Below are 16,257 nucleotides of genomic sequence, written 5' to 3' on the forward strand. Positions count from 1 at the left end.
TTTCCTCATAGTCTATCCCTTTTTTCTGGGCATAACCCTTGGCTACAAGTCTAGCCTTATGTTTATCTATACTATCATCTGCTTTATACTTAGTTTTAAAAATCCATTTACAATCAATTGCTTTCTTACTAGGTGGTAGATCAACAAGCTCCCAAGTGTTTTTTTTCATCAGAGATTGATACTCTGCATCCATAGCCTCTTTCAAGTGCTTTGATTCAAGTGCTTCCTGAACAGTAGATGGCTCAAAATTTTCAACAACTGAAGTCAACAACTGGCCATGCTGCGAGTCCTCGGGCTTGAAGTTGAAATGTCTGGAACTCCATCTAGCTTTGCATCTCAAATGGTACTAGTATACCAATTTGGCAATGGTTTTGTGACATTGATTGTTGGTGATTGACTATCAACATTCCCATCATTTTTACCATCCATATTGAATATAGGAGCACTATCTTCAATAGGTGAAGATGTAGGAGAACTTACATCATTCTTCTCATCAAAGATTACATCCCTACTAATATATATCTTCTTTGTATTAGGCTCCATAAGGCGATACACCTTAGACTCCCTACTATAGCCAAGAAGTATACATTTCATGGATTTTTCATCAAGCTTCTTTCTCTTTTGTTTAGGAATGTGCATATAGGCAGTGCATCCAAAAACATGAAGATGTGAGATAGAAGGCTTCACCCCCGTCCATGCTTCTTCTAGAGTGATGCCATCAAGGGCTTTGGTTGGAGCACGATACAGATGATAAAATGCAGTGTGCAGTGTCAGCCCAATATGCACGCTCTAGTTGTGAATCTTTCAACATACTGCAAACCATCTCCACGATGATGCGATTTCTCCATTCTGCAACACCATTTTGCTAGGGTGTGTATGCTGCAACCAGTTGACGTCGAATGCCGTTTTCCTTCATATATGTGGAGAATTTGGTGCTGGTGTATTCCCCCCCTTGATCTGAGTCCACCTTAGTACGAAACACTTTGAAATAGGAAAGAGCTTCATCTTTATGCTGTAAACAAAATACCCACATTTTCCTTGTATGATAATCAACAAAAAGTTGAAAGTACTTGTATCCATTGTGACTAGGGGGCATGGGACCGCACAGATCAGTATGCACCAGCTACAAAGGTTGGCTTGCACGATGCTCACTTGGATAGAAGGGTGCTTTGTGTTGTTTTCCAGCAATACAACTAGAACAAATTGCATTGGATTTTTCGAGGGATGGAAGCCCTTTGACAATGTTATTTTTACAAAGATGGAGCAAGTAACTAGTGCTCAAGTGACCAAATCTACGATGCCAAAGCATTAAACGATCATTTTCCTTAGTCACCAAGGCTTGATGATTTGCTACTATATGAAGCCTAAACATTCTACCAACCTCAGTAGCACTAGCAACAATCTTTTCATTTTTAGACTTATCTTTGACAAGACACAGCTTTTTATCCTTACTTGAATCAAGTTCAATCCTAAGATTATGATCAAGAAATTGAGTAACAGAGAGAAGATTTTTGGTAAGTCCTGGCACATACAAAACATTAGTAATCCTCCACTTATGTATGCCAAACCATAAAGAGATGTCACCAATACCTTTGATTTCATGGGTGGTATCATCTCCAAGAGTTATTGTACCATGATGAGGTCTCAATGTCAGAAACCACTCTTTCTGTCTAGTCATGTGCTTTGTAGCACCTGAGTCCACATACCAGATGGAGGTAGATTGTGAACCATCTTCTGAAGTGTGGGCTGACAACACGTATTCCTTGTCTAGAGAATCATTTGCTTCAACAACATTGCTTTGTTGCTTCTGTTTGTTCTTCTACTCCCATTGTGGTTTCTCACTTTGAAAGGGCTTCTTTGGATGCGTTTTGTTAGAAGATCCTTTGTTGAAGGAGTTGTACTAACAATTCTTCACATCATGTCCAACTCTATCACAGATTGGACATTTCTTTTGAGTTCTAGATGAATTACCAGATTTGGGAGGTTTACTGAACTACTGCATAGGCTTCTTGTCTTTATGACATGATGTCATAGCATGATCCTCCTCACTATGATCATGGCTGATAGACTCTTCTTTTTGAAGAAGATTCACTAGCTTCTCAAAGGTGGGTGTCGTTTCTGTGACTTTCAAAGTTGTCACAAACACCTTGTATCTGTATGGTAGGGCCCGTAAAACAATAGGCACCAAGATAGCATCATCAACTGTTTCTCCCAATGCTTGTAGCGAGGCTCTCAACTCGGCAATCCTTTTGAGAAAGAATTCTAATTGTTCTCCATTCTTCATTTTCAAGCTGTGGAGGTGACTCTGCAAATTCAAGATTTGATTCTGATTCTTCGCCTCATACACCGTCTTGAGTTTGTCCCATGCGTCTTTGGTTGTGGACGAATCGTGGATGAAGGCCTGGACATCATTAGACACATTGAACAAAATGATCAATTTTGCCTTTCTGTCGGCTTGATCAAACTTCTTCTGCTCATCAACATTTGTCTTATGTCGAATTGTGGCGCCATTGACCACATCCCAAACTTCCTCAAACTCAAGTTGAGTTAGGAGTTTGGTCTTCTAGGCAGAATAATTTGTTTGCCCTCTCGGGTAAACAGTTAAATGCAGAAAGTAAATGCATAGAACATAATGGAAATATATTAAATAACCAACCTATGTATTAATTCCACAGTCCATGTACAATAAGTGCTTATAACATTACATCTGACATGACTAACCTGATCCTACTTCGAAGAAAAGGTACACAATATATAATACCCGAAGGGGTGCGACACAACCGTCGTGACTCCAACTAACTACCCATCGGCTAACTAACTGACCGCGGTAACTCATTATTACCGACGACAACATAAACATAATATAACAACATAACATAATGATTATTCTCGGAAACATCATCCCCCCCAAGAAAAGAAGTTGACTTCGACGACTTAATACAAAATAGAGATGAACGGCAGGAACTACTGACGCCAGTCGGGCCCGGATCTTATACACTTGCTGCGTCCTCGCCTGAAAACCCTTTTCTGCTACCATCCGATGCTCAAGTGTGGATTTCACCAATATTGCTTCCTTTGCCATCACAGTCCTCCTATGCCTAACCCAAACTTGTCTGCAAAACACGTTTTTCAGTCTTAGCTTCCACCAACTGCTACTCAAATGATACTGTCTCCCTAGCCAATTGGTCCTCGATAGCCACCCGTGTTGCTCTCCCGACATCCAACTCCTGGGTACACTGAACTAAGTCTCACACGACTATTGCCTCCAACCTAGTGGTCAGCTCCTCCCGAGCCCTCTGTGCATCCACCAAGGCAACCTCACGTCAAGCCGAGACATACTCCGAGTTCCTCAAAGCGTACCAGTCATGCCTGGAGGTGGCCACAATCCGCTGGCACAAATGCTAGGAGACACCTCAAATCCTCCATCACACTCTCCAAAGGCTAAAAACTGAACTGAATAACTCCCTGGTGTCATACAACTGCACGGACCTGCAATGCCTTCCCTCAAACTCTGTTTGTTCCCAACCTCCAAATCCGTCTCCCTCTACGGCTTATGGCTTCCCCGCCAATGCTTAGCTGCAGGCTTCTTTCTCACAGTACGGACAACCACAACACTTCCCATGGTATTCTGTAGCTCAAAAATAAACTGGGGGTCTGGGGGCAACACCCCAGCGGGGTCGAGGGGCAGTGCCCCTGCGGGGTCTGGGGTAGCGCCCCAACGGGGTCGAGGGGCAGCGCCCCAGCGGGGTCGAGGGGTAGCGCCCCTCGCGGGGTCCAGGGGCAGCACAGCATTTCTGTGATATTTTAAGATGCCAAAGACCCTTCTTTTCCACTCTGAATTTCCAGTGTCCTGGCTTCAAACTCTAGCGAATCATTTTAAATCTGGTCATCATCGTTTTTTTTTTACAACCTCCCCGTACGGTCAACAACAGCACTGACACCTCCAATCGTGCGGCCACCTTCCCATGCGATCGACACCCTCCTTACCATATGGACACACCTCCAACGTACGAACAACATGCTCAACTGTGCACACCGTACGGTCCTCCTTCTGCACGCCCAACGCAGTTCAATGGTGCGGGACTGTTCTGGGTTGTGCGGCGCTGCGCGAGGCTGTGCGGGCTTTGTAGTTGCAGGTGCCACCGCACGACAGTGGTTACCACCGCCGGTGTCCACCGTACGGTGTTACCACCGCCAGTGGCCCACCGCACGATGGTCACCGTCGGTGTTACCACCGCACAGTGGTCCCACCATACGGTGGTCACCGTCGGTGTTACCACCGCACGGTGGTCCATTCCATTTTTTTTAAAAAAAAAAATTTTGACCGTATGGTCGCTGTCATACGACCGTACGGTTTTTTTTAATTTTTTTTTATATTTTTTAATACAAAATCTCGGGTAAACGGTTAAATGCAGAAAGTAAATGCACAGAACATAATGGAAATATATTAAATAACCAGCCTTTGTATTAATTCCACAGTCCATGTACAATAAGTGCTTATAACATTACATCTGACATGACTAACCTGATCCTCCTTCGAAGAAAAGGTACACAATATATAATACCCGAAGGGGTGCGACACAACCGTCGTGACTCCAACTACCTACCCGTCGGCTAACTAACTGACCGTCGTAACTCATTATTACTGACGACAACATAAACATAATATAACAACATAACATAATGATTATTCCCGGCAACATAATTGTTCCCACACAGCAACTGGGAATATGCAAGAAGAAATTTTGGAGAACTTCCTGCCATAGCGGTAGGAAAAAATAACCCCCCTTTGAAGAGTTGAGAAATTCACAATTCTGGTTAAAACATAGGCTTACAATTTTTATGTTTATTTTGTTTTTCTAACTTTCTAAGCCTAAAAAGAATGTACTTCCATGTAGACTTCTCTGGTTCTTACATTTTAGCCTACACAACAAAGAATGTGACACTTGCATGCTACTTTTAAGCATCAATACTGGAAATACTACAGACGAAAAGAACTCTCAACTCGAGTTCTAGAAATTTTGTTCAATTGAATTTGCATATGAAGATTAAAATAACAAAGAAGACACAAATAACCCACATACCAAACACCAGAAATCATTATCTATTTCTGCAGCTGGTAAGACCACCATTTTATACAACTTCAAGCTTCCCTTGGAACTGAGGGCTTCAGTTGAATGACTGTGTCGGCAGTAATCAGAATGAGACCAATGCCGTCAATTTCTTCTGCCAAAAATTAGAAAGAGTCCGCCAATCCAAGGATGATCTGCTAAGCCAAATCCTCAGCCTAATCACCATCACTGCTGTCTCTCAACATCAACGCCCAGCTATGAGCAGATCAACATATGGAGGCATATACGTCTCTGCCCTTTGGTCAGGAAGAAATCCACTTTGTACTCCTTTAGACTGCATGATGAACAAGTGCCAGTCAATGTATGAAGAAACTGTGAACCGACCATGCACAGGAATAAAGTCACCAATGTGCAAGACAGAACTTGATCAAATGAAGGACAACTCCAGCGCTCATCCAGCAAAGCGAACTAGAAATAACAAGTATGCAGCCTCATGAATGCCTAGATCAGGCCAATGAATACACAGCCTTCGAAGATATATGCTGCCAGTGACGTATATTGACAATCATATGAACAGCTCTGAAGCCGATCGCATAAAATACCATTCACTTCGTTGACTTCAGTTGCCTCACAGCAAACCAAATCAGATTTTACAAGATAGAAACTCCGGTCAAGAAACAAGGAAAAAAAAAAGCCTTTGCAATCCACGCATAGAGCTCTTCTAAGAAAAAATCAGTAGCATCATGCACAGGAGAACAATCGTTGGAAATACTCTGACTCTGGTTGCGAGGGCAGACACTACGACTCTCCTTCAGACACCATGCATGCCTGAAAGTGCACAATGAAAACTCCAATACAAAACCAATCCCATAATACTCCCCTACACCTGCTCTGATAGCATCTCAGATTTCACAGAGCAATCGAATTGATCTCCTTTACATTGTAATAATGTTATTATACACAGAAGATAGGAGATAACCCATGTGTTTGCCACCAGTGACGGGTTTATTATACACAGAAGATAGGAGATAACCCGTGTGTTTGCCACCAGTGACGGGTTCAACAAATTACCAGATCAATTCATAAATACACTACAAGACAATAACAAATCAAAACAAATGAGAAACAAACTATGCACGTGGAGTGAATGATGGAATACCCAACATATAAAGCATGCCTCATTAGAGGCAAGATCTTATCACACTCCAAGCAAAAATGAAGAATTAAAAGAAATTTAATAGCTTCTAGCTAATCAACCACATTTCAAGGGTTTGCAGTAGTTTCACATGACAGAATGCTGCATATGTTTTTGGAGTTGTATGGAGCTTCTGGTGGAAAGCTATCATGTGTTCATTGTGGCATTAACAAGGATGTAGAACTACCACATGTAATGGCCAAATACCTGCATGGCAACTATCATAGATATTGTAGTCGCTGCAATGACACTCTTTTAAGGGTGGGAGTTTTAGGACATCAATATTGTTTGATGTTCGATATGTAAGATGATTGAAAGATCCCCAAGAATTTTGAGAATTCAAACTTGTGAGCCTACTCTTACTGGGAAAAATTCAAAATAGTCAAAAGTCAGAGTTATAAGACATTAGTTCATACAGATTCTACCACTCTTTATTATTCTCATAATGGATAAGTTACTTTTGTTGATAGTGTCTTATGAGGTCAATAGGAGCTATTATGTCCTTCAGGATTTTGTCCTCACTCAAAGGAGGTCACACTAGGCATATCTTTTGTTTTTCAAGGAATGGAAAGTTTTCATGGATTATAAACTTCAACTTATCTAACCAACAGAATCCCAGAAAAGACAATTTATTCAGACAGTCCTTCAATTAGCAACTTCATATATTTCCTCATATAAAAACTATCTAAATGAAGTACCATTGTTCACTGGTCAGACACAAGAAAATGACTAGTCTATCACTCTCAATAATCTCTGGAAGAGAAAGGAATTTCCTTATATGAGATCAAACATAAACCTACCAACTCAAAATGGTAAACTGGAAAAATTCAGAGCTAATCACAGTTATTTAAAATATGAATCTGATCCTTTACTCCTCTCAAAGATGCAAATCACCTGAATTTCTGCTATTAAGTGACATGTAGCTTAAATAAATGCTCAGCTTCCATGTTTCAATCCTTTATTGCCTAGCATATGCGTAACATGAGCATTTATGCAATGATTGAATCCAAATGGCAATGAGTGTGCCCTAATATATCATTCTGTACACATTTCATGTTTTAAAGATGGCAAAAATTATCAGTTTACCTTTGCAATCAAAGGCATGACAAATTATAAATCAAAAAGTTAAATTCTTACAGCTTGCTCTGATGCTCCTATATATTTGTTTAGCAGTTCAGGACCCTTCACTGAGATAAATCGCAAAGAACAGGCAGCAGCTGCAGCCCCAACAATGTGAGTTTTCCCACACCCAGGAGGACCGTACAACAGAATTCCTGATCTCAATCTCAAAGGCGCTTCAGAAAAGATCTTCGAAAATTTAACAGGTAACTCCAGCATCTGCTCAATGGAGAAAAAAGGCCACTGATCATTGAATTACAGTAATTCAAACCATTAATTATACCACCGTGAAATTCAATGGAAATAATCCTATTGCTTACTTAGAGGCTCCCATTATTCAAACACTTAAAATAAATTGAAGAGAGAAGGGAAATGACAAGAAATTAAATAATAAACAGACTAGTTATCTTAAATGATGTATTTACAGGATTTACTGAACAATATTCAGGAGGTCCAATTCTCGTTATTGATAAAAATCACTTCATCTTTGGTTCTTATCATTATATAAATCTTTCAACTGTTGAACATAACAAGCTAATCCTGCCTGTGCTAGGAAAAATAATTGAAATAGCAAGATTTGGACAAATATGTATAACAAGAAAACATATTATTGACAGACTGATCAACTACTAGTTATTTTTTGGTAAAGATACCTACAATGAACCCTAGATCTGTATAAACAATTGTGAAAAAATAAGCCACAAAAAGCAAAGCTCATCAGAGCCCTATATACAAATGAAGGCATATTAACATGCATCTCTTCCAATAACTTCAGCATCCAAACCATCATGATCACACTTTGAATATCACTGATGGATCCTGAGAATCTAAACCCAACTAGACTCAAGAGAGCGTGACCTCCCCATCACTTCTTCTGTTGCTGTTCAAAAATTCACCTCATAAGTCATCACCAATCGAGAACAGGACATGGAACAAACTGTAAACTATCATACTGTTGTGACGTATTCACACATCGCCCCATTATATATGGGGACCCCTAATTTTTGCTTTTTGGGGTTTGTTTTTCTAGGTTTTTTTGGGTTTTGTCTATTAACCTTTGCATTTTGATTGTCGCCAGGGGGATCACTAGGATGGTAGGCTCTGCTTGAGCCAGGGTGAGTCCACAGGGTCCTAGAATTAGGGTTTCTTTGAGAGTCTTCCTTAGGGCCTGGTTTTGCTCTTGTTGCTAATTGTGTCTTGCTTGGTGAGTGAGTATCATCCTTGAAGGTCTGAGTTAGGTCAAATTGGTGAGTGATGAAGTCTGGAATGTCATCCTGATCTTCAAATACCTTGAAATTTGGCTAAGTCTAGAATGTCTTCCTGATCCTGAAATTTGACTGTCTGGAAAACTGAAGAATCCTCCAAAAACTAGATTTTCCATTATAACTCCTAGAGGTCTGAAACCACTCTCAAACATCCTGACAGTAATACTTAAATGTTATATTCCATACATGAATCCTGACGGAGAGACCAAAATGTCAAATTTCGCTCCTGACCCTTCCAAAGGGTTCAGAGTGAAATTCTCCATAAGACATTCTACTTCGACCAAAACCTAGAACTAACACATTCCCGAGCATTATTGAGGGAAAAGCACTTGTATGAGATGAAAGAAAGTGAGAAACTAGCCAAGAGTGAGGATTTCGCTCCTGACCCTTCCAAAGGGTCCAGAGCGAAAATCCTTATACACCTCAATTTCTTCTTTGTCCAAACCAATTTCCTAGTTTTCAAGGCATGTTTGGAGGTGTTTTGCAATGTTCTTGCCTTAGGGAGTGATTAGAGTTGGGAGAGATGAAGGATTTTAGCCTAAAAGGTGAATTTTGCTCTTGACCCTTCCAAAGGGTCCAGAGCGAAATTCTTGAAAACACTCATTTTCCCCTTTGACAAGATCAGGACCTTGGTGGAGATGCAAGAAGAATGGTCTATGTTTGCCTCCCAAAGAGGATTGGAGTTGGAAGAATCAAGAATGAAGCTCAAAACATGATTTTCGCTCCTGACCCTTCCAAAGGGTCCAGAGCAAAAATCCTTATAGCTCTTATTTTCTTCCTTGTTTTGGCTAGGCGTTGGCATGTTGGAGGGTGAATTGGTATGTTCTTGCCTTGAGAGGGAGTTGGATGCTTTGAAAGATGAAGATTTTGCCCAAAGTGTGAATTTCGCTCCTGACCCTTCCAAAGGGTCCAGAGTGAAATTCATTATAAACCTCATTTGCTCCGTTGTTTGGGCTTCAAACCTTGTTCCTTAGGTGGAGAATGATCTATGTTTGCCTCCCAGAGAAGATTGAAGTTTAAAAAATGAACAATCAAGCCTAGAACATGATTTTCGCTCCTGAAATGAGTTCTAGGTAGATTTTCACTCCTGACCCTTCCAAAGGGTCTAGAGCAAAAATCTACCTAGAACTCATTTCCTTCTTTGTTTGACCAAATTTTGATATCCAAGGCATGTTGAAAGGAAGAATGGACATGTTGTTGCCTATGGGAATGTTTGAAAGCGATGAAAGGTAGAGATTTTGTCCTAGAAATGGAAATTCGCTCCTGACCCTTCCAAAGGGTCCAGGGCGAAATTTCACTAAAACCACCTTTTTTCCCAATTTTATGCCAAGGCAATTGCAGGCTAAAGTGAATTGAGATGGGAGGGATCCTTAGGAGTGATTTCAAGTTGCTAGTGATCCATGAATTTGAAGGAATTGAGAAAAACCAAGATTTTCGCTCCTGACCCTTCCAAAGGGTCCAGAGCGAAATTTCTAAAATCACCTATTTTCCCTGCAGGTAAAGTCAAACTTTGAGTTTTTATAGCTTGGACGAGTGTGAGGAGAGGTGTTCTTGCCCTTTTGAAGTTGATTGAGGTTGAAAGATGGAGTAAGCTCAAATCATGAATTTCGCCCCTGACCCTTCCAAAGGGTCCAGAGTGAAATTCTTCAAAGCACCTATTTTCTCCTTGGATGAGGTCAAAACTTTGGTTCCTATGGCGTATATGGAAGTGGAGTGATGTATTTTTGCTTGGCAATGTAGATTGGAGTTCAAGAAATGAAATATCAAGCCTAGAATGTGAATTTCGCTCCCGGCCCTTCCAAAGGGTCCAAAGCGAAATTCCCCAAAACCACTTTTTTCCTCAATTTTATGCCAAGTCTAGGGTGGTTCAAGGTGAATTAGAATTGGGAGTGTCCTTAGGTGTGACCTTGACTTGCTAGTGATTATCAAAATGATGGAAATTAGCCCAAACCAAGGATTTCGCTCCTGACCCTTCTAGAGGGTCCAGAGTGAAAAGCCTAAAATCTATCTTATCCTTCAAATTTTGTGCTAAGTCGGGCCTAGATCTAGGTGAGAGAAGCCCTTTGGATTGCCTTTGAATGATTTTTGATCACCAAAAATGCAAGTTTTGAGCTAAAACATGAATTTTGCTCCAAACCCTTCCAAAGGGTCCAGAGTGAAATTCTGGATAGGTCCTGTCCCTAGCTAGGTTTTTGGGCGAATTTTCCTTTTTTGGCCTTGTGAGGATCAAACAAATGTTGCCAAGTTGAGAAGTGGATTCAGAATGAGGGAGTCTAGATGAATTGAAGTGAAGAAAATGAAATTGAGTGTGAATAAGCAAGTAAAAAGTGAATTTCGCTCCTGACCCTTCCAAAGGGTCCAGAGTGAAACTCTTCAAACTACCTATTTCCTCCTTGTGTCAAGTCAGGACTTTGAGTCCTAAGGCATGGTTGAGGTTGAAATGATGTTACTTTGCCCTACAAGATGAATTGAAGTGAAGGAAATGAAGAATTGAGACCTAAAACTTGAATTTCGCTCCTGACCCTTCCAAAGGGTCCAGAGCGAAATTCCCAAAATCACCTAGTTTGCCCATGATGAAGGTCAAGTTGTGGATTCCTAGCCTTTGGTGAGGAGAAGGATAGCGTATGCTTGCCTTGGAAGGCATTTTGGAGTAGAGACATGATGGAATTTGTCCTAAAATGCAAATTTCGCTCCTAACCCTTCCAAAGGGTCCAGAGCAAAATTCACAAAATGTCCTTTTTTTCCTTCAAGTTTGAGCTAAGCCAGGATAGTGGTCAAGGAGGATTGGACTTGGAGATTGCCACAATCATGCATTTGAGTAAGTTTTGGGTCCAAGAGGTAAGGATTTTAAGCTAAGACTTGAATTTCGCTCCTAACCCTTCCAGAGGGTCCAAAGTGAAATCTTTTGAAACTCCTATTTTTCACCTTGTTTGGGCCACGCGAAGAGCTAGTTGTGAGATAATGTTGAAATGAGGTCTAAATTGGCCAAGAATGCAAAAATCGCTCCTGACCCTTCCAAAAGGTCCAGGGCAATATTCTTATAGGGCTTGTCCCTGGGAAGGATTTTGAACGAACATTATTTTGAAGTCTTCTTGTTGATGATTTAAGGTGGAAAATGCTTTGTTGAAATGAACATGTCATATGTACTTAATCACCTTTTGGTTTATTTTACAGATGGAGAAAACTAGGCCAGGGCAAGGACGAGCTCTTCCAGTCCAGCACCATCAAGTACGACCAATTCCAGTCCATCATCATCAAGGACGATCACTTCCAGTCCATCATCATCAAGGACGACCACTTCCAGTACGGCATCATCAAGGACGACCAATTCCAGTCCATCATCGTCAAGGACATTCCACAGGAAAAAGGGAAGACTCAAGGTGCTTAAGGAATTGCCAGCTACCTCTAGAACCTTCACTTCGCCATACTAAGGAACCACAAGATGACAATGAAAAGCGTTGCCAGCATTTCAAGGAAGGGCACACCATCCATCCATCATGTCAAAGAAAGAGGAGAATCAAATAAGGTCAGTGCAAGGGTCCGTTGAAGAAGCAGATAGTCTCAGAAGAGTTAATCAAAGTTAGCTTCTCAGCATCATCAAATTCAACATCAACCAAGTTACAAGTGTCAGACAAGGTGGTATCCCAGTCATCATTCCTCCAGTTGGATTGGTCCACCTCAGCATGTCCAAATTCAATGTACCTGACTCATCAGTGATTAAAAACTTCGAGGCACCTACCCCCATTTCCTATTGGTTTTCATGCATTGAATGTAATTTTCTCATTGGCATTGGCTAAAAGGTTTTGTTGTAACAAACCCTAATTAGGGTTTTCATATTGCAATCCTAGCCATTGATTCTAAATCAATCAGAGCCATCTGTTTGTAAAGGGCTCTCTATATAAAGCCTCGACTCATCATTTGTAAAGGTTAATAGTGGATAGTGGGTGAATAGTTGTTGGTTAATAGAAAATAGATAATAGTGAATAGTCAGAGAATAGGAAATAGTTAGAGTAGAGTAGAAAGAGAAGGCAAAGATTGTTGCCAAAATGTTGTTGTAAAAGAATTGTAAACTTCATTGAAGAAATGGTGAATTCTATGGGTCGATTCAACAATTTGCATGGTCTCTATACTTCTCAAATTTGATTTCATGTTATTAGATGAATGGAAGAAATGTGTATGACCGATGGTGAAATTTGTACATCCATATTACTAGCAGTTTGTTGATTGCAGACTTGCCTTGTGTAGTCAACTGGAATCATTCAGCTTAAGCTTAACTTCAATTGTTGCTTCTTCATTGATATGCGTCAGCTTGATGGTGTCCATGCCTGTAGCGGTGATCTAAACATCATAAAGCTTTCCTCAGAAGATCCCACTAACCTTGTGGAGATGGTCCTGGGATGTCAAAGCAAGACTTAGTTAGAATTTCATCAAAGGTCATTCATTGCTCCTACATTCGTAGTGTTAGAATTAGATCCTTCCCTCGCCCTTATCCTTTTTTTCCTTTTTCAAAATCTAGGACCAGTAAAATCTCACGTTCCAGCAATATTCAAAGCAGATCAGACGCTCAGGCAATCGAATGTAAGTCCCCTTGTGATTCCAGCAAAATCACATCATACCACGAAGAGCTTATCCACACATAGAGACCCTACATACAAGAACCTTGGAGTTACTCCGACTGATCCTTCGGTGAGATCTTCAGCAGTCGAGAAACTTTGTTCAAGAGAGGATAAGGTACCTTTAGGTATTTTATTTTGTGTTCGCATGTGTACAAAAAACACATCAACACATACCCATAACTACCTTCACAAAAAAAATTACTTCTCTAATAGAGGACCCTAGAGGACCAAAGCATATAATGTCTATGTCTTGATAGACACCTAAGATTTCATTTCCAGTTAGATTGTCTTATCCAGTTAGCAGATTATAAGCAGAGAATTCTTATTCTGAAATATTTTTACCTTTCTTACTTGCTGGCATTCATGCATGTTATTGAACTAAGTTGCTGGTTCAGCTTCGGGCACAGGCTTGCGTTCGAGAACCCAGTTCACTGGTTCGCCAAAATTTCAAAAAGGGGTTTGGGTTTGTTAGTACAAAAACAATATATATATATATATAATATCCAGAGTTCCATGACTCGCGACGAGTCACGCGAGTCAGCGGGCCGGGTGACCCCTGCCGGGTCAGCGGGCATGACTCGCCAAGTCAGCGAGTCACTCCCTGACTCGCCGAGTCCGAGGGTCGTGACCCGGCCAGTCTGCCACGAAGAATGGGTGACTTTAAAGTTTAAACTGCGATCTCTGGTTATTTCATGGACAGTCCATACCCACCAACAATTCTATTGAATCCTTAACTCTCTGTCATACAGTCTTGAATCGTATACCAACTGCTGCATCTAACAGCCTAATGGAGGACGATGCAGGGAGCACTTTTCACCCGAGTCTGAATCACCAGTTTTGCCTTTATTATTGTTACCTGTAGATTGTCTTTATGAGTCCCTACACTGTCTGGGTAGTCCTTAGACTCTTCAGGTATTGCCATGGTTAATAAGCGTGCTCACTACAGTTTTGAAATTATGCTTTTCTTTTTTTCTAGAAAATGCACCTACGTAAGTTCCCTTTTCCTCCAAATATTCTGGATATAACTACTTTGTAGGCTAGTAGGTACGAAAATTCCTTCACAATGTTAAACACAACACTTGGTTTCGCTTATTTGTATTGCAAGTTACAGTTTTTCCTCCTCCTAGTCTCTGTTATAACAGAAAAAACACAATTCTGCAGGTTTGGAAGGCCAACTTTTGGAGGTCATAAAACTTTTAATATGACTTGGATTCTTAACTATGATCACTTTCTGGAAATCTCACAAAATTCTATTTCTATTGGCACAAGATAATTTGTAGTTTGTAATCATTGCTAAAAAAATAATGGTCTGCAAGTTAGGTGTTTTTTCAAAAGATTTCCAGTAAAATAAATTCAATTTTGTAAAGAAGTTCTCTGACTTTGGCCTAATCATTGTTCTGATATTGTTTGGTAATATACAAACATAAGATTGTGCAAATTATTGAGAAATATAATAATAAAAAATAGAACACACATCATAAGAGCTGTGACAATTATCAATGTATCTTAGATTCTTAATATTCAAGATACTACACACATCGTAAGAGCTTCTATTTGATGATGTTATAGTGTCTTTAAGCTTAATTCAATAATGGGTGTATGAAACAAGTTTTAAATCGTTAAAAATCTCTAAATTTCAAGGGTTTTCTTATTTCGCCGAGTCGTTGCCGAGTCCGAGCCGAGTCATGAGTCGAGTCAACCTTGCCGAGTCAGAGCCAAGTCCGAGTCTGGGAACTTTGATAATATCTATTATATTATATTACATAATAATAATATTTTAATAATTACTGAATTAATAAAGGGCAAAACATTCATAAATCCTCTTCAGTGAACCAAACTACAGAGTGGGCACAAACCTGACCCCAGAGCGGACCCGCACCCACATCTAGGCTCTCGAGCCCGAACAAGGTAAATTAGTTATTGAACAACAGCAGATGAACAAGAAGAATTCCACTCATCTATATTTGAATTAAAGGAAAAGCAGTTGCAGTCATAGCTATGCATTGCAGACATTCTTATCTATGAAAGTGCAGGACCAAGTAAATGGAGATTTTTATTGCTCTCCAATAGCCTTGTACCTAGCTCTCGAAGAATTATTAGAAATCTTATGTTTCTTTCTAACCACATATTTCGTTTTATGATCAATGGGCCAAAACACCAAATATGAGTCAATGCTTCACATTTTAATGAAATTTTCCATGATTTTATTACATCTAGTGTAAATGATGTTCAATTCTCAATTCAATATGCAAGATATATTCTAGTTTATATTTCCTTGATCTCTGTAATATATATTTATATGATAAATCTGATTATCTTCTTTTGTATGGCAGGTGAGAGAAGCATTTATTGATTTCGATGTTCTTCTCACAAATATCGATTGATATATATATGCAAGAGGAGAGGATCAAGCAATGCCTTGACCGGTCATGTTTTTTAGACATGACCGATCAAGACATTACTTGATCGCACCCTTTGACTTATAATTACCAATCGATGTTTACATTAATCAACAGCCCGATACAAATCGGGGGCTATGTAACTTATCATTTGACACCAATCGGTGTCTACGTAACTTGTTATTTAACACCAATCGGTGTCTACGTGACTTGTTAACCAATACTAATTGGTGATCGCTTAAGTGATACCAAGTGGTGTATGCTTTGTCACCCGAAAATAATTGGTTAATCTCGATAACCATCATTAGTTTTACTGTCAATAAATCAACCGATATAAATCGGGAAACTTGGTTAGCCCGATAATAATCGGTGATCACAATTATAATGCAAACCGATATTATTCGGTATACTATGCTATGATAGTTTGAACATGGATCGAACTAAGTAGATTGAACATATACAAATGAAGAATGATCATCAAATGAAATAGCTTGAAGTTTTTCCTAATAGTTATTGAGAGGATAAATGATTGAATGAGAGACTTCATTTATCTCTCATTCAATCATTTATCTTACCGAAGCTATCATGCAT

General features: G+C 39.9%; 1 protein-coding gene across 2 annotated transcripts in view; it reads right to left on the reverse strand.

Moving 5' to 3' along the window:
- The window catches only part of LOC131063642 (peroxisomal ATPase PEX1), a 191,048-nt gene that overhangs the window by 31,593 nt on the left and 143,198 nt on the right, over positions 1-16,257 (reverse strand). For both annotated transcript variants that reach the window (XM_057997538.2, XM_057997537.2), the window contains exon 13: positions 7,405-7,605. In XM_057997538.2, the coding sequence (XP_057853521.2) occupies positions 7,405-7,605 (201 nt within the window). The remainder of the gene's footprint in view (positions 1-7,404; positions 7,606-16,257) is intronic.

Source organism: Cryptomeria japonica, chromosome 4, assembly GCF_030272615.1.
Source record: "Cryptomeria japonica chromosome 4, Sugi_1.0, whole genome shotgun sequence".
Taxonomy (NCBI): domain Eukaryota; kingdom Viridiplantae; phylum Streptophyta; class Pinopsida; order Cupressales; family Cupressaceae; genus Cryptomeria; species Cryptomeria japonica.